General features: G+C 50.8%; 1 protein-coding gene across 1 annotated transcript; it reads right to left on the bottom strand.

Moving 5' to 3' along the window:
* Positions 1–337: 337 nt before the first annotated feature.
* Positions 338–6,833, bottom strand: LOC149353336 (uncharacterized). Its single transcript, XM_089577321.1, has 3 exons — positions 6,080–6,833; positions 3,388–3,504; positions 338–576 (listed from the first exon to the last, which is right to left on the bottom strand). The coding sequence occupies exons 1-3, from the start codon at positions 6,831–6,833 to the stop codon at positions 374–376; spliced, it is 1,074 nt and encodes a 357-aa protein (XP_089433447.1). The 3' UTR covers positions 338–373.
* Positions 6,834–19,089: the final 12,256 nt, after the last annotated feature.

Genomic DNA, 19,089 nt, shown 5'->3' with positions numbered 1-19,089 from the left:
GTAGTCAAACCCCACGCAGTCTAAATTCAGAAACTCACTTGGCCGAATCTCTCTCCCTCTCCTTTTATCTGTTTTCTCGGGGCATAGTTCAAGCGTCCACAGTGAGACGGTCACTGCCTTTACTTTCCTTATGCCCACCCCACCACCAACCGTAGCGAAATGTCGGCCACACCCTATAGTGGCCACACACCTGCGATGTGTTTTCTGCATGCAGAGAAGGCGATGCTGTCGTCTGCGAAAAAAGAAATGCGCGCTCTTGGACGCCTGAAAATTACTTTAATTTTCAAGCATGGCGAGCCCCAACTCTAGGCCACACTCTTCTGGTCGTCCTCTTCTGTACAAGGGTGCTGGGCCCGGGAAGGCTCGGCTCCGACTAGCGCGCCGGGGGATAGCGCGTCTGCACTTGGTAGTTTCCTCCTTGAGGGTAGCCCTGTGGGTAGCTCTGAAGATGGTATCCAGCAGAAGCAGGAGGAGCAGCGCCGCCGTTTCCTGAAGGGTAGGTGTTACCTGAAGGGTAGCCGCTGCCTGAAGGGTAGCCGTTTCCTGAAGGGTAGCCGCTGCTCTGGTAGTTGTTGCCTGCGAGGCCCGGAGAGAGCCACAAAGGATACGTGATTAGGGTATAAACGGGGATGGACGTTGTACACGACGACTGGCAATAGGCATCACACCGAGGGTGGTCGCCAAGTTAACTTCAGGCTAATGGCCGCAGCGTTTTACAGTTTTGGGGCGATAACGAATGGCAGGCCGAAGTGAACAAGTCTAATGAAAACTGCAGACAGTGGTATCACGTTAAAAGGCAGTGCGCTTGGCACAGGACGGATATGTACCCCACGTTTGTGTATTTCTGTCGATAGCTCTTCTTCAAGTGTATCCAGGAAGCCCGGTCTGCCGGCAGACCACCTGTCCTGTCGTGTTTGTCTCTTTTGTCCACGTCTTTTGCGCCATTTTCCTGTTGAATCATGAACCAACTAGCCCAAACTAGAGTTCCTTTTGAACATATTTCTTCTACACTGGGCCCTTTACTGTCTCGAAGCTCTCGCACCGAACCAGCCATTGTGTGTGTCAACCTCATCGCCGTGTCTACATGCCAGTCCCGAGTTGGCGCTGGTCCTGTCGTTTGTCTCTTTTGTCCACATCTTTTGCGCCATTTTCCTGTTGAAGCACCGGAAAAGCCGGGCTGAACTAAACGTTCGGATAGGTTTGCAGGGAAGAACCAGCCAGTGTTCCCAGAAACAACCTACACCTTTATACTATAGGGATAAAGAGGTGTGTCTCGCTCGAGGCCATAGTAGCAAGCCCTGCCACTTATCCCGCTTTGAGCAGCATTTCCTCCAGAACTGACGAAGTCGATAGTGTTTTTAGCTGTTTGCTGCGTAGCTCAGCTTCCAAACAGCAACTTCAAAGACGTAATATAGAAAAAGCTTTTGTCAGCCTGGGGCATAAATGCACTTCGTAACCGGAATAACGTGTGAGGAAGTGCAGGGCTGGTTCTCTTGTGCATGAACCAAAATATAGCAACGCGTGAAAGGAACGGCGCATAAGATGTATAATTGTTTCATGCGCCACAAGTACTGATTGTTCCCACTGCTGCCCAAACTGCATGGTTTGTGTCCTAAGACAGCACTATAGAGGACTGCAGTACCGTTCGTTAGCAGAAGCAATAATTTGCTGCTGGTAGAGAAGGACAAACGGGCCCAGAAAAAATTTCGGCGAGGAAACTGGTCACCGATAGGACTGAACCCGATTGGACCCACAGTAGCGAAAACAGCCTGGTAAGGCAGTCGAACTTCACAACCATTACAGTGATCCTCAGCAAGCACTACTTAGACTTCAGGAGCAAACGCTGGTGCGAACCGGCATTGTTAGTTTACTCAAATATAGTATATCTGTGAATCGTACTTAGACATATCGAATTCCATAGCGCAAAACAGTGCAAATCAGTTAAGCGACAAAGTAAAATTACTTCGGGCATTATAAACAACAATTTCAGGCTTCCGCAACACATCCAAACTCGAGAACCATCTGGTCGCCCAGGAACCCGGCTTTTGCAAGCGTCTGATCTGTCCTCGCCGAAGGTTTGGTGAGCCAAGGTGACGACGACGCCATAGTGGCGCAATAAGGCTTTGTCGGTCGTTTAAGGGGAATTTTCAGCCGCGTCACACGTGTGTGTAGTTGCGCGTCGACAAAGAGCGTCGGCACTCTTAAGGCCAGTATTGCGGAACGAGTTGGCACCTCCACGTGCATGGCGTTCCAAAAGTTACCAGCACGCACGGCGAGTGACCAGCCTCATCGGGTATGAATCTGTGGCGCTCTTCGCCACCTTGTCGCTGTCGGCAGTGATGGGAATTGCCAACTGGAACCACACCGCTTGACTCAAGGCTGTCGAACTGTCCTGAAAACTTAACAAGTAGCACGTGTCAACGCGCCAGCCATCTTAATTCAATTACTCTTTAAGCCCCTTAAAGCAGCCCGTCGATGCTATCGGGAATTTTGCCAGGTTGTCTGCTGGGCAAGTTGGTATAGCATATGCTGTCGGGAACGTCCATCTCACTCAGTTCAGTACACGTAAATAGGAATTGCCCCGCGATTGTTGAAAGAGTGCGCGATATCTTGAGTGACGACTTCTTAGCAGCGCAGCCTTCGTTTTTTTTTTTTCATCACGTCAAATTCCGCAACACTGCAGGGCACCCAAATCAACTTTTCTTTTTTTTTCACATTTAGAGATTGCTATAAGGAGATTTTAAAGTTCAGCGTCGAATCAATTCAATTTACTCAGCTCCTCGATAAGTCTGTTTCGAAATCCCAATTACCGAAGTCAAGTCACCATAATCGATACCACCAAAGAGACAGGTATGTATGGCAGGTGGACCGATGCCACTCGATTGAAACAGGCCACCAACTTTCTCGCTATTAGCTGTTTTGCAACAAGACGCAGTGTGGAAACTGATTCTAACTCCCTTTTAGTTCATACGTTTAATATAGGATGCCTTTGAATAAGCGAACACAAGGCGAGAACAATAGAAAGGACGATATACGCACTTGAGCCACTTTCAACCATTTATTCTGCTTCTTTCGCTTTGAACCACGCCGCAGAATCGTTGAAAGTAGCCTCAATGTGCATATCGTCTTTTCAACTGTCCTCGTCTTCTGTGTACTTATTCAAAGATATGCTGTACCAAACAGCAACTCGAATGCAGCTCAAATGTCCACTCTTGACCACTTTACTATTTGCAGAAACGGTACAACGCACTCCAATCAACAACCTCTACGAGAACCGATGCGTTCTTGTGGGGCGGTCCTGAGAAAGTGATCGACAGTATACATCGTGTTCACAACTTCACGATAAAAAAAAAGAGCAGAGGAAGCAAGAGATTCGGCGCTGCTCACCAAATGGGTAGTAATTTTGGCGGCTGGTGTCAGCGTTCAGCGGCGATGGGCACCGGTTTGACCACCCTGTGGCCGCCTGCTGGTAATTGGCCCATGGACTTTTTGATAACTGCTTCTCTGCATGGGCGGGGAGAGAAGCGTCATGCGAGTTTGCGTCGCGCGCCAGCTGCCGTGCGGTTACGTTCCGTTGAGGGACGATTAACATTCGGAATCAAGTCACCTCTTCTCTCGGTCGCCTGCTTCAGAAATCAACAAAGGCGAGGGCATCCTATTATACACGGTTTCACGTGACCAGACATCACGTTTTGATAAGCTACTACAGCCACTCATGTCGCGGTCGCGAGAATGTGCGCAGCGATATTCACAGTGGGAGGAGCGAGATTAACGAGTTATGGCATCGCCAAAACTCCGCGACATGTTCTCCCAAAGGTTTGTCCGTCTCCCCTTTTTCAACGGTGCGCACCAGCTGCATGGTGGACGCCAACGCTATGTGCTGAAGCAAGCGGCACGTCGGCTGTCTTATGAAAGAAGCGGTCGCGAATATATGTATGCCATAATTTGCAATACCAGAACGTCTCATGGGCTCGGCCTAAAGCGCACAAGTTTCTTTGTCTTCACCTGCTGAAAATGTCGAATTCCTCCTTTGGTATGTACTACCATAGAAACTAGCTGCCACACGGTCAGCACTTCAATGGTGGGATACAACGCAAGAGCAACACCCTTGAAAGGAGACCATCCAACCAATGGCGTCGACAGTTTGTCATCACGTCGCGATTAATCCCATAGGGTGACATTGCAGGTGGCTGGCAGGGGCCTCCGTGAAATGGGGAACACCGCTACGTCGTAACAATCGGTCAACGCCTTTGGCCGGAGGGCCACCTTTGAGGGATGTTTTCCGCTTCGTTCTTGAAAGGTATAGCACCATAGCACACGAAGAGACTGCGCGCATACTGACTGCGTACCTAAGGTGCCCGTCAACAGCTACAACACACAGTAACGGTTCAGGCTCAGTATAGTGCAATACAGTCCGCGCACTCGACTTACGCCTACGACTTACGGCTTCCTGCACGTTCATCTTGCCCCGAACACTGTTGCGGAGTCCCCCTGAAGCTCGAAAAGCCATCATGGGTGAGAATGGAGAATCATCGGGTGTGCCTAACTACTCAGCTAAAACAGCTCGAAAGCAAACCACATGGCCTGAGGACTTTTAACCAAGCCTGCCATCGTGCGACACAGTGCCACCATTCCCAAGAGGATGTTAAACCACCTGGCACCTAAAACTATTCGCCTCGAAGCAGTCGTTTCTTCGTTTCTGAGGCTTTTTTCTCAGAAAGGTAGCCGTCGGATGCACGCGTACAGCGTGTGCACGTGCGTTCCACCGCACCTGCTATCAGCGATCACGAACGAATTACGTCCGTGAGAACCGGGTGCATGAAAAGGAGCCTGGGAGCCGGCTTAATAACCGCTAACACTAATGGTGCATTCCAATCGGCGATCCGGAGCCAGTTTTTTTTTTCACGAAACGAAAAGTTTGCTTCATTGGACTATTTTATCAGATCCCGAGTTTTTATTACAGAGAAGGGGTTTGTGCTCCGTCGTGGATTCAGAACTCTACTCCGGATCAGTGATTGGAATACGCCATAAGAATATCAGCTGATCCCGCCTTCAGTGTGAGTGCGTTCCCACACGTATGCCGCGTGCTCGGGCTGGGAAAGAATGACGCATTCTAAATGCTTAATAGGTTTTACCACCATCTGCACCCTAAGGGAGCCGCAGACTCACGACTTGTTTTCTGTATCAGTTGCACTTTTCCTAGACTCATTACCTGTGCAAATGATTACCTCAGACTCTGCAAGGTAATGTGCCCAACCATTGACACAGTGATCACGCGAGGGCATGGCATTGGGTAAACTGTGCCGTGGTGAAGCGCGAATGCATCGAGGATGCACTTAAGAAACACGCGAGGGGTCCATGAAAAATTATACCACGCCTATCAAAAACCATCGCCTCGCGAGAAGCTTCTGTAGCACGCCAACACATGAAGCAAAAAAATACAAGGTCCCATGCTCTCCCAACCCAGCGTTCCATAGTTTGACGCTACATAGTATGCCACGGAAATCCCAAATATCTCAACAATAGAAGCTAAAGAATAAAACAGGTGCTCGTACATATAGTCAGTATAAGTAATTTTTTCTTTGCTTGCAATTAAAAGGGTTCATAAACTATCGTTTCCTGCTCTACATATAAGCGCTACAATTTTTTTAGTCCTGGCAACTCATCTTGCCACCAGCATGCCACCGCTGCTAGCCGGCGACCTCGCAGGAAAGCACGCGTTCAATAAAGCGCATCACAAACAAAAAACTGAAAGCGAAGAAGCGCCTGGTGTAGCATGATCAGCCATACTTCGAGCGCGTTGCACCGGCGGCGTGGCATGCACTGTACCGGGCGTGCCCCCGCAGCTTCCAGCATGCTAGCAATGCCGAGAAGTCGAAGGCGGCTTTCGTTAGAAGCGGCAATGAAGCTCATACGCGCGTGCAGTCACCCCCTCCCAGTAACAAAAATTTCTTGAGACAGTCAATAGAGTGTAAACTCAGTGGCCTGTCCAAAGAAATTCTTGTGAGGGCCGCGCTCACAGGATACCTGCGACAATGCCGCCACGCCAGCGCCCCACATGACCCCGTTTCAAACGAACCAGCAGCTGCGGCGGCAGCATTGGACGACCAGGTAGTGGTGGTGTAGGCTGCCCCAGTGTTCTGCGGGTAGGCCGAACTGGAAGTCGTCGGCACGGCAGCGTAGCTTCGTGTACTTGGGTAGGCAGGCGCCTGCTGGTAGGCAGCCTGGCCTGTCTGCGGTGGCACGGCGAAGGCCTGCGCCGGGTACCCCTGGTAGGCCGCTGCCGTCGCCGCTTGACGCGCGAACTGTTGCAGCTGCTGCTGCTGTTGCTGCTGTTGCTGTTGCTGCAGTTGTTGCCGTTGCTGTTGTTGAAGTTGTTGCTGCTGCTGTTGTTGCAGCTGTTGTTGCTGTTGCTGCTGCAGCTGTTGCTGCAATTGTTGCTGTATTTGTTGCTGTATCTGTTGCTGTTGCTGCTGTTGTAGTTGCTGCTGCAGTGCAGCGGCTGCCTGGTAGGCCTGTTGGTAGGCAGCGGCTGCTCCGGGCGGATAGTAGCCCTGGTTGCTCACAGAGTAGCGCTGCTGCTGTTGCTTCTGCTGCTGCTGTTGCTGCTGCTGCTGCAGCTGCTGCTGCTGCAGGGCAGCTGCCTGCAGGGCGTTGGGCATCGCGACAAAGCCCTGTGCCGGCACCTGCCGCGGCTGCGGCGGCTGCGGCGGTGGCTGCAGCTGTTGCATGCCTGATGTCTGGTAGCCCTGAGGGCCAAATGGATAGCTCTGCCCGCTGGCAGGGGCGGGGGTGGCGAACGTCTGGAAAGCTTGTCCCGACGGGTAACTCATCCTCTAACGCCACCTGCGATCACCAAACAGCGAGAAGCTGCGCGTCAGGGCAGAGCGCGCACTGACAATTCCCTGTTCTAGGTAGGTCAAAACATGGATGAAAGCTTCGTTAAATAAGCCCACAGCCCTCAAAATCACGCTAATATCTCAAAATCACTCAATGCTTTCCACGTTTTGGAGGGCTTACGGCCTCTTTAGTACCCTTCATTGCCAGTGTCTTGAAACCTATGGCGCCGGCCGCCAAAACGGTGAATAATCTATGAAGCGCGATACTTCTCGGCGACAGGCAGTAAAAATCTGAAAAAGAGCGACACATGAACGACTGGCACCAGCAAAGGCGGTGGGTTGGCTGGAGCGCTCAGTGCCTCGTGACCATCGAAGCACCCTCGCAGATTTGGACGGGGACAAAAACGAGGAAAAAAGGCGAAGACAGTCGTTGCCCTCACCGCCCTAAGGTTGAGAGCTCCGCAAGCACACACACATGACAAGCCAGAGGTAGCGCTTGATAGCAAGCAGCAACCCCGCATTTTAAAAATCCTCACGCAACCCTCAAACGTTTCACTGCTAAGCGTGACGGAACGCTCGCTAGATAAGGGTTCATTTTCCTCCCCTACATGAGACAGAGGGAATCGTTGAGGCGAAACGCGTTGCTCCAATTTTGTCAAAAACTCTGTGCCCCGCAGTCTAACGCATTTCCTAGGCGACAAAGAGTTGTCAACGCTCACTAACACGAAGGTAGCCTCGAATCAACCGCTCTAAAGGGGAAGGAGCTAAGCGTCTCGGAGCTAACCCGCTCGAAACGAGGCCTCCGTGAGCCGCAAGGAACGGGCCTCGCGCGACGGGTCAAATCCGAGATAATCGGTCCTAGCTACCTACCTCTCAAGCAACGCTCGTTGCATCCACTGCGCGAAGGCGGCAGGGTCTCGGTCTACTCACAGGGCTACCGGTGGTGTCCTTAGGGTCTCCAGCTGATGCCAATTCACCGAGGCGTCTGGGTCAGGGCGCGAGGTCCGACTGCGTGCGATTCCACTGCACGCTCTCCACCCGCGTTTTGCCTTTCTTCTTCCTTTCTCGCTGATCGAGCTTAGGGCGTGGCGCGCTGCCGGGGCTCATCCGAACGCGCTACGCGCCGATAGGATTCGGCTGCCACGGCTCACGGTATCCCTGATGTGGGCTGGACAACCAATACATTGAGGAGAACGAAAGGCCCACACGTTTGTCCGCAAAGCCAGCCCTCCGGGAGCCTTTTTTTTCTAACCCAAGCATCCACGACCCAAGTATGGGCAGTGAAGAGAAGCGCAGACGCCACAATGAGCAGAATCGCTTATTTATGGCAGCATACAACTTTTAAAAAACTTGGAGGGGACCCTTAAGCTCCGATAAGGGTATTACTTGATAGCGCAATGGGTTAATTCCCTCGGAGTCCCCATAACCCTCTTGGCACAGTGGCGCAGCGGTCGAGGGATGCACCCCTGCCCTGCGATGGCAGGTGCTTCCAACGGTGGGCTTTGCGCGGCCCAGGTTGCTCTTCCCGAGCGACCAATCATTAATTTAACTGCCACGGTGGGCAGTTTGCTCACTATCCGATGGGCAGGTTACGATGACGCCTCAAGGTGCCGTGACCTATAGGTGGCCCACCTGCCTCCTAGGTTGCTTTCTGGGCACCACCTGCCAGAGTCATGCTCGTGATTTTTCGCTCACAACGCCGACACCGGATTTTCTTGACAACGGGGACTTAACGCTATCGCGTTAAAAATGGTATGCTTTTAACGTAGTTAAGCCGAGTAGGAATTGCGAAAGCTTTTGCGCACAGATGCAAGTTGATGCAAATGACGACGTGCAACGCACAGCCCGAGAGCATGATGCAGTTTAACTCGAGGGGTGATAGTCTGCGGCGATAGCATAGTGCTTTCGTGCAGTGACCAGTGAAGCTGATCTGTTGAGAGTGTACACTAGCGTAAATTGAGAGTGTAGGCGAAAGTCCTCTATGTTTGTGAACTTCGGAAGGCAAGTGATTACTCTCATTTCCTCTCCGTTGAGTCGTCCTATCCTGAGCCATTGTCTCTTCATGATTTGAGGTAGTAAACTCTGTAGATAACTTCGCAAATAGTCAGTTCATTTGTGAAGATGCGCAGTATTTTTTTCGCCGGCTCTCCACGATTTAGAAGTGGCACGCTTCATAAGATGATGCTTTATCGTTTCAAAGTGTGACAAGTTTCTGTCATCCAAGTTTTGGCTCCACCGTGCTCGTCAATAGGAAGTCCGAGTACACATAACTTAGGTGATGTTAAACACGATGACCGTTGATATAGAGGTCAGTATAGTCTAATCAACTTGAACGTTTCGGAGGCGTTCGTTTACGACGAATAGGTATATAAACTGCCGTCTCGTGCGATGCGTTCAGGTGCGTTTCTTGAGTGAGTGAGTGAGTGAGTGAGTGAGTGAGTGAGTGAAAACTTTATTGGATCTATCAAGGGTTTCGCGGTTGTGAAGTCTCCGTCGTCTTCTCTGGCGCTGGCGACTTGACGCTTCTCGTCAGCAAGGGTGGGCCCCTATTCCAAGGCTCCACTGAGTCGTGCTGCATCAGTCGCGTGCTGCACTAAGGCCCTTTGGGTCGCGAGCTCGCCGCTGGTGAGCCGACTCTCCCATTGCTCCACACTCGGGTGTTCGTGTTGGTGGAATGCTTTGTTGCGTTCATATTCCCACGTGATGTGATAAAGTGTAGGTGCGGCATCGCACCAAGGGCAGCTGGCTCTGTACTGTGTCGGGAACATCTTATTAAGTATGTGTAGGTTAGGAAAGGAGTTGGTCTGTAATCTGCGCCAGCCGGTCGCTTCCTCCTTTGTTAGGGCTTTGTGTGGTGGTGGAAAAAATTAGGCCACAGAGTCAAAGCTTTCTTGCAATGTTTGCTCTTGCTGTGTGATGAATCCTCCCTTCGTAAAGAGAGTCGAATCGTCAGCATAGATTGTACAACCTAATTCTTTGACGCAACAAGGCTGGCCCCCTGGGGAACTCCAGTATTAAGCATATCCCTATTCGGTGTTTTCTATTCCTGAGAAAGGTATTCATAATTCTTAAGGCGTTGCCCTGAATTCCATACCTCTTTGCTCCCTCCAGTACCTTGTCATGCGGAACAGCATGGTTTAGGTTTAGGTTTAGGTTTATTGGGGTTTAACGTCCCAAAGCGACTGAGGCTATGAGAGACGCCGTAGTGAAGGGCTCCGGAAATTTCGACCACCTGGGGTTCTTTAACGTGCACTGACATCGCACAGCACACGGGCCTCTAGAATTTCGCCTTCAAGAAATTCAGCCGCCGCGGCCGGGATCGAACCCGCGTCTTTCGGGCCAGCAGCCGAGCGCCGTAACCACTTAGCCACCGCGGCGGGGGGGGAACAGCATGGAGGAAAGAAAGAACTCGGGAGGGGTCGTTGCGTCACATCTTTTGAAGAAAGACGTGAGGGCTCCCCCCCCCCCCCCCTACTTGGCCGCCGTCTCAGCGCGCTTGCGCATGCGCAACAGACAATGCAGCAGACGACGCCGGTGCGCCCAACGTTACTATTGGATGCGCCGTCGGCCTAAGACTCCCAGTAGTTGTTGCAAAAGCGCTTGACTCCCGGCACACTTTTTGGCGTGCAGCTCGGATAGCGAGGGCCCCTCCTGAGCTTCCCTTCCTCCATGGGGAACAGTGTAAAGCGCATTCTTGACGTCTATTAGCGATTCTCACAAAATATAGGCGGCGCCGCAGTCGAGCCAATATGTCATCCGTAAGCGACTCGGTCTATCATCAGCCTGGGCGCATTAACAAGTTACCTTGATTGCACGATTTAGTCAACCTTTTCCAGTGGACATGAGCACCAAGTTTTAGCTAAACACTTAGCATTAGTCGGTGTGAGGCACAGAACCGATGACAAACTGGAGATCGTCCAATTGTGTCTGTAAACGTCCGCCGTGCAAACGTAAGCATACACGATCGTCGCCCTACCTCCAGGACGTTTTTAGCGATGCCAAGGCCGCCGGCGTCGAGTTCCTATACGGCGGGTGGGTCAGAAAAATGCGAGCACGTCTCGGGTTTACTGCTGCAATGTTACAGCTAGGCTTTGCGAAATCATTGCAAACGCTGAAAGACCAAAACGGTTTTTGATGGTTTCGCATTCGACCGCGGTGTGCTTGGATTTCAATTCAGTTAGCTGAACCCCGTAGCCATCATTTCAGTCGAGCAAGCAATCTACTTGTAACGTGAGCAGACTTCTTTCGAGCGCTTCCACCGCGAGCACCGACCGTGAAAATCAGTTCCTGCTGTTAAATTTTGTTTCGTTTGCTCTGCAGATGACCGCTCGAGTGCTCCGGTACAAGCCTGCTCACGTCTGTACGTTGTGGCGTGAACACGATACCATCGAGTAGGAGCGCACCCTCGGAAGTGCGGGTAGTAGACGCGCAGGCTCCATTTCCTGCTTTTGCTTGACGGTAATCCAATTCCCATGCGTTAACAGGTTGAAGTGCAATTTACCGATCGCGTCTTGCGTGAAACCTGCCCCTTGCCGACGCGTTAACTCGATCTGCCTCGCCGCTTTATTTTCTTGTAGCGTGAGCTACATTGGCCACAGTCTCGCCGTTTCGCGTGCTCCTTCCGTCGACCATATTGCGCACGGGCGAGGAGTGAGTGACGTCACTGCGCGCAGCTGGCGCGCCTCGTCGCGCGCGTTCGCCGCTGCCGCAAGCATCGCAAGCGCAGAGCCACGTGACGTCACTGCTCACGCTACGTATATCCTGGCATAGCAGAGTTAAGCCACTGCCAACGTTTTTCTTGCCCTACTTTCTCGAATGCGCTCGTCTCTCGCCGCTTCGGTCCCTTCGCTTTGAGGTTTTAAGGCGAAAACCTCTAATGCCTCATGCTGTCGTTAGCAATCCGTGTCGGCAGCCTTGTCTGCGTCCCTGTCGGCAGCCGTGTCTCCGTCCGTGTCGGCAGCCGTGTCTGCGTCCGTGTCGGCAGCCGTGTCTCCGTCCGTGCCGGCAGCCGTGTCTGCGTCCGTGTCGGCAGCCGTGTCTCCGTCCGTGTCGGCAGCCGTGTCTGTGTCCGTGTCGGCAGCCGTGTCTCCGTCCGTGCCGGCAGCCGTGTCTGCGTCCGTGTCGGCAGCCGTGTCTCCGTCCGTGTCGGCAGCCGTGTCTGCGTCCGTGTCGACAGATGTGTCCGCGTTTTGACGGGTGTCCACCGAGATATGCGAGACAGTTACTGCATAATTTCCTTTCCTCAAATACAATTTTCACTTTCTTCATTACGGCCCCTCTTTCTCTTTCTTCTTTCTCTCCAACCTCCTCCCTTCCTGTACGGTGCGGTTCGGGTGTCCATCGAGATGACAGAGAATTTCCTTTCCTCAAAAAGCATTGCGTTCAAAGGGCAAGGCGTCGCGCCGAACGGGTGGTAGCGTTCCTCCCTTTCTGTACGGTGCGGTTCGGGTGTCCAGCGAGATGACAGAGAATTACTGCGCCATTTCCTTTCCTCAAAAAGCGCTGCGTTCAAAGGGCAAGGCATCGCGCCGAACGGGTGGTGGCGTTCCTCCCTTCCTTTACGGTGCGGTTCGGGTGTCCACCGAGATGACAGAGAATTACTGCGCCATTTCCTTTCCTCAAAAAGCGTTGCGTTCAAAGGGCAAGGCATCGCGCCGAACGGGTGGTGGCGTTCCTCCCTTCCTGTGCGGTGTGGTTCGGGTGTCCACCGAGATGACAGAGAATTACTGCTTAGTTAGTTAGTTATATGGGGTTTCATGGCGCATAAGCAACTACGGCTATCATGCGCCAAACACAAGGTTAGATGATGTTATGTCAAGTGTACAGAGGTTACATTATAATAGATTTAAAACATTGGCTTTCTTTAGAAACTTACAAACAAGTGAAAACTCGACAAGTGTTTGCTCGCCTAAAAGCAATGCGGGATGAAATGGAATGTGTTCATTGTAAAATACCGTAAAAAAATTTTTTCTAACTTCTTCGAGATGCGAACAAGAAATTAAAATGTGATTTACTGTGAGCTCCTCACCACACATTTCACACAGAGGTTTGTCTTTTTTTGTTAATAAGAAGTTATGGGTGATGTGTGTGTGACCTATGCGTAAACGACATAAAATTACTTCGATAAAACGCTCTTTATGGCGGCATGATTTCCATTCTTTTAAAATGGGCTTTATGGTATGCAGCTTGTTGTGTCCTTCATTTTCCCAAGAAGCTTGCCACTTGGCTCTTAGTCTGCTATGCACTAACTTCATGTAATCCCTAGGAGGCAAATACACATGTTTTATTTTCATGGTTCTGGTTTGTGCAGCACACATGTCGGCTCTCTCATTGTCCCTAATGCCAATGTGACTGGGAACCCAGCAGAATTTTATAACATGTTTTTGTGTTGTGACCTTTACTATATTGTGTATGATGCTTCCAATCAGTGGCTCCGTGGTATTTTTGGAGTTTAATGCTGTAAGGACGCTCAGTGAATCTGTATAAATGATGCTGTTTTTGATGTTTTCATTTGTTATTTTCTGTACCGCAACACTAATAGCATAACACTCCGCGGTGAAAACTGTAGCACATGAGGGCCGTCGTACTGCATTTTCATTTTTTCCTTGTATTACTGCGCTTCCTACATGAGCATGAGTTTTTGACCCATCAGTATAAAAGGCAGTATAATTACTGTATTTTTGTTGTAGTGCTAGATATTCTTGTATTATATGGTCGTGTGGTGTACAGGTTTTCCTGAGGCGTGTTAGTGTGACGTCACACACTGTGGGGAGAGTGTACCACGGTGGTAGCGCTTCGTGTCTTGGGGCAATATTTTTGATTTCGTTTAGTATGTTCAGAGTTTGACATTTTTCTTCGAAGCGCAAAAGCAACGGCTTAATCGCATGGGGCTTGTTGTTGAAGAGTATTCGGGATGGGCATTTCGTGACAACTGGGTAACAGAGATGTTTGGGCTGAGAAAGGATTTTGAGGATTATGTACAAGTTAATGCAGTTCTTCGATCTTCTAAGGAAGGTTCATTAGTTTCCACATACAGACTTGCTATTGGTGAAGTTCTGTAAGCACCGGAAGACAACCTTAAACCAAGATTGTGTACAGGATCCAGTCGTTTTATGTAGGACGGTCTTGCTGAGCCATATACTATGGACCCATAGTCTAACTTAGAGCGAACCAGAGAACGATATATATGTAACAGGGAAGCTCTATCAGACCCCCAGCGTTTTCTTGATAGTATTTTCAGCACATTGAGGGCCTGGGAAGCTTTTTTCTTTAGGCTGTTTATATGTGGCAAGAAAGTGAGCTTTTTATCGAAAGTTATCCCTATGAATTTATGCTCTTGTTTGACAGGTAGTGGGGTTTGGTTTAAATATAGTGTGGGGTCGGCCTGTAGGCTTCGTCTCAAAGAGAACAGAACCGCTACTGTTTTCTGAGGGGAAAATCTAAATCCGTTTCTATCTGCCCAGGTAGCCAGTTTATTTATTGTTATTTGTATTTGCCGCTCACAGGTAGGTATGCTGGAAGACGTGCATGCTATTTGGAGGTCGTCTACGTAAACTGAGTACATTATGGATTTTGGGATTACTTTTCCTATGGTTTCTGTGGCTGTTGGCTTCTGTCATATTTACAACGAGCCCCTCATTCCCCTTCTTTGTTTGCTTAATTGCTTAGCGAGGGCCTCGATTCTGGCAGCCTTGATGCCATAGGAAGCATAAGAGGGTTCTCACACAGCTTCCACCCTCTCCGTTCGATGACGTTCTACGTCACACCTGCGGTAACTCAGGACGTTCTACATCCGCCGCTTAGGAACGTGGGTGGCGCTGATGAACACTCTCAAGGTTAGGTTACTTGTCAACATAAATACCCCCGAAAGCAGAAGGTTTGACAGCCGTCGCCGTAGCTCAGAGGTAGAGCACCGGACGCGTAATTCGGAGGTCGTGGGTTCGGATCCCACCGGCGGCATGTGGTTGTTTTTTCTTCTGCTTTTCTAATCAATTAGCTTTAAGCGATGACATATTCAGTAATATTCTAAATTGATCAACAGCACAAAATAAATAAATAAATTTAAAAAAAAATCCCCTGTGCCCCTTGGTTTCTGTGGCTGTTGGCTTCTGTCATTTTCCTATGGAGTTCATTTTGATGACAAATAAGGTCGTGCTGAGGATGCACCCTTGGGGCACACCAGTTTCTTGGATAAAAGTCTTGGAGAAGGTTGCGCCTAGGCGGACTCTGAACGTTCGATTGGTCAGGAAGTCGCTCAAACAGCTCAGCATCCTGCCGCGGATACCTAGGTCCGCTAGGTCACGGAGGATACCGAACCTCCACGTGGTATCGCAAGCCTTCTCCAGGTCGAAGAAGACCCCGATACAGTTTTGGTTGTGGATGAACGCTTCCCGGACTGTGTTCTCAAAGCGTACAAGGTGATCGGTTGTGGAACATGTCTTTTTAAAACCGCACTGGTGTGTATCTAAAAGTTGCTGGGACTGAAGCATGAAGGTTAGTCTGATGTTTAGAATGCTTTCGAATGATTTTGCTATACAGCTAGTCAGTGCTATTGGCCTGTAACTGGTGGGACTAGTTTGTGGTTTCCCTGGTTTTAGGAAGGGTACTATGATTGCTTCTTTCCATGCTTGGGGGATTTCTCCACTCATCCATATTTTATTGAAAAATTTTAGGAGAGCCTCTATTGCAGTCTCATAGAAGTGAGCAAGCATGGCATAATGTATATTGTCTGGGCCTGGTGCTGTCATTTTACCGGATGTTAGTACTGTGTTTAGTTCCTGCATTGTAATAAGCTGATTGTAGTCTTCATGTATGCATGTTCCAAAGGGCAGTTTTTGTTTTTCTACTATTGTTTTGTGCTTTTGAAATGTGTGCGTGTAGTTGGATGAGCTTGAAACTGTGGAAAAATGCTCACCCAATATGTTGGCCTGCTCTTCTGATGTTGTTTGAGTACCGGGTGTTGTTAGCATTGGAAATGTGAATGGAGTAAAATTTCCTGTGAATTTCCGCACCTGCTCCCACATTTTCTTTGATGATATTGAGCTATTTATGAAGGATATGTACTGTTGCCATGATGCCCTTTCTGCGTTGCGTCTAATGTATCGTGCTTTGGCTCCAGCCCTTTTGAATATGAGCAAGTTTCCTGCAGTGGGATATCTGCGAAGGTTGCCCCAAGCCTTGTCTTGCTGCTTTTTAGCCAATGAGCATTCATTTTACCACCAAACTTTATGTGTTTTTCGTGCAATTTCAGACGTTTGTGGGATGGCTTCTATTGCTGCAGATATTAAGCATGTGACAAATTTTCCATTTAGTTCTTCTATAGTAAGGGTTTCGGCATATTCTTTTTCTAGTGTGGCCTTCGTTCTGAAAAGTGCCCATTCGGCAAGGTGAATTTTCCATCGCCGTGGCTTCGTAGGGAGGATGAATGTAGCTGATGTTAGTTTTAAAACCGTACGTAAGTGATCACTTCCCCGGGGGTCATCTAAAACATCCCAAATAAAATCGTTAAAAACAGATGGTGATGCAAATGCTAAATCGAGGCAGGTCATTTTTCCAGAGCTGGGGCAGCAGTACGTAGCTTTTCCCGTTGTAAGGGATCGGCAGTGTACGTGGGGTCATTGGAAACCGGCTAGGGGCGCTCAAAGCGGAGCGTCTCCTTTCTTGGAACGCGACCGCTCGCGAACGCGCCGGGAACTACGGGTGTCCACCGTCCCGCGGTACCGATTCGCCCACGTGCTGGCACGAATGTATATTTGTGTTTGTTTTTATTTTATTTTGTGGTGGAGAGAATGTTCCGACTCCGCACGTGCTGGCACGACCGTGAGTTTTTGTTTGTGGAAAGGGCGTTTTGCCCTACGGAAGCTGGAGGGCTGGACATGCAGTCGGTAAACCAATCATGTGAGCAGTGCAACATGATTGGAAGCGACCAAATGTGGGCCGGGCCTTTAAGGCTTTAAAACTGGGCCCCGGAGCCGGAAGCGGGGTTCTGCGCTAAGGTGAGATGCTACGCATCTTCGGCCACGCCGAGTAGGGGCCTCCCCTAGTATTAGCCAGTTCCACCTTTTTGTTGTTTTGTATATAAATCGTCAAGTATTCGCCATACCCCTGCGTCTCAACTCATCACGAGAGACCGTCTCTGACGGGGCACCCCTGGTGCGAAGAAATAAGCTTCAGTCTTCAAGTTAGATATACCGTCTCTGGCGGGGCACCTCTGGTGCAAAGAAGAAGATAAAGAACCTGGAAATTTTACTGGCGCAGTCGACAGGATCCTGCCTGCATCGGAAGACGGCGCAGGAAGAAGATTGAAGGCAGGGAGAAAGGCGACGACAAGGCAACAGGTCAGCGTTCGAGACAGGACCTGTGGCGAGACGGCGGCAAGGATGCAAGGACCACGGCAGTAGTCCAGCGACGCGGGACTGCATACGGTCCAGAAAAGCAGCGCGTCGATAACTTGACGGTCACCGGCGGCGGACCAGCGGCGTGCTGCAGCTCATCGCAGCGTGCGGTGAAAGTAGCGATGGACTCCGACACCAGGAAGCTGGCAATGCGGATCGACGCATCGAAACCGTGAGTTTCCTTGGTCGCATTGCTCACGTCCCTGTGCGTGTGTTCGAGCCGGTAGGACAGTTGAGGGGTACATACGGGGTATGGAGGGTTATCCATGCCGGCCCTCACTCGATGTGAGGTATCGAGTGGAATTGGCGAAGGCGCGCTTAGCTTACTATCAGTCTGAGCTTGCAAAAGTGAATGGAGGAAAGGCGCCGCTATGCGAGGAAAAACCTCCGGATTTGCAGGCGTTAGAAGCAAGGCGCCAGCAGCTAGAGCTCGAGTTGGCCAAGCTCAAAGAGTCTAGGAGAGGTAGTCAATTAGCCAGGGAGAACTGCTCCGAGTCCCGAGCGGAGAGGACGCCAGTGCTGGAAGGCAAAGGCCTGTCAAGTAAAGGTCAAGAAAACAGCCAGGCAGAAGTAAGAAGTGAGCCAGATTTCTGCGAAGCTGGAATCGCAGTTGAAGAAAGTATCGTGACGAGACGCAGCGTCGCGGTATTAGAGGCGGTGAACGCGCACTCCGAGGATCCGGCCGCCCAGGTTATCTCTACCCCAAATGACACCAGGGACGCGGACGCGAGTTCAGGATTGTTGGAAATCACTCTAATTCCAAAAACGCGGTCTCAAGCGGGCTGCGAAAAAGAGCATTTCGTTCAGCAGGGGGCGGTCGGTAAGGAGAGACGTCAGATCGAAGAGCGAGTGAAAGGAGGAAATCTGGCATTGCTGCAAACACAGATTGTGTCGGCCATAGGGCATGAAGTGCCCCGAAGCGTTCGTGATGGCAGGAGCGTTCCATCCGAGCCAGAGAACGGAGGTGGGCCTGTTGCGCCTACCGGGTGGAGCGCCGTGCAATTGTCGAACGCACCCGATGTGCGTCCGACCAGGTCCTTCGAGGACAAGGTGATGCGTGGCGACTTGCCAGAAGGCAAATTAGGGTCAAGCGACTGCCAGGGAGCTCATGCAGCCTCAGACTATACCACGAAGCCGGCAAGCGCCGATCAAGCACGGAGCGGTCATTTCAAGGTTTGCCCGTGCAGTAAAGGTACAAATGGCTCCAACCGAGACAGAGTAGCTGGAGGCAGGTGCGTGGCCTTCACGTTGAAAGTCAGCGCGTGGAGCAGTACGTTCCGTGCGGCAGTACGCCAAATTCCGTGTGGCAAAAGCGGCCGCACTGATATTAGACTGGACAGGGGCTATTCTCTTTACGCAGCACGCGGTTCGTACCGGCGCGCCAGAGAGAGCGGGCCCTCAGGTGCGTCGTGTAGTCAGGGGTTTGGACCCATCAAGGACCGGGACGTCTTTGACCCTGGAGGACACCAGCTTTTGAGCTCTCGCCCCGCTGTGGCACCAGCCTAATGACCATAGCGACCATTCGGCGTTAATCGTGTCGTTTGAGACACGTGTTGGCTCGAACGCACAGAGGGACGCTCGGTGCGACTAAGGAGGCTCACGTGGCCACTTAAGGACATCGTACGACTGTTAGTGAACGCTCCAGTTGCGAGTGTCGGTGTGTGTGTGTGCTCGTTTGCGAGCAGGACGTGCATGCAAGTGAACTGGGTACATGGACGCCGTGTTACGGCGCACGCCAGGCATGCCACTGTATGTATTTGATTGTGTGAAACGCGTACTTGAATGTGTGCATTTCCCTTGTTTTGTTGGTGCGCGTGTGCATTTTGCGTCAGGTTTTGTTTGCCTGTGATGACACG

Source organism: Amblyomma mixtum, chromosome 3 (assembly GCF_055824585.1).
Source record: "Amblyomma mixtum isolate Tamu chromosome 3, ASM5582458v1, whole genome shotgun sequence".
Taxonomy (NCBI): domain Eukaryota; kingdom Metazoa; phylum Arthropoda; class Arachnida; order Ixodida; family Ixodidae; genus Amblyomma; species Amblyomma mixtum.
This window is presented reverse-complemented; position numbering and strand designations above follow the sequence as displayed.

Coding starts and splice junctions, on each gene's coding strand:
- LOC149353336 (XM_089577321.1), bottom strand. CDS start 6,833: ATGAGTTACCCGTCGGGACAAGCTTTCCAGACGTTCGCCACCCCCGCC. Junction 3,505..6,079: donor TGCTGCCGCCGCAGCTGCTG/GTTCGTTTGAAA, acceptor CCGCCCATGCAG/AGAAGCAGTTATCAAAAAGT. Junction 577..3,387: donor CCAAAATTACTACCCATTTG/GTGAGCAGCGCC, acceptor CGGGCCTCGCAG/GCAACAACTACCAGAGCAGC.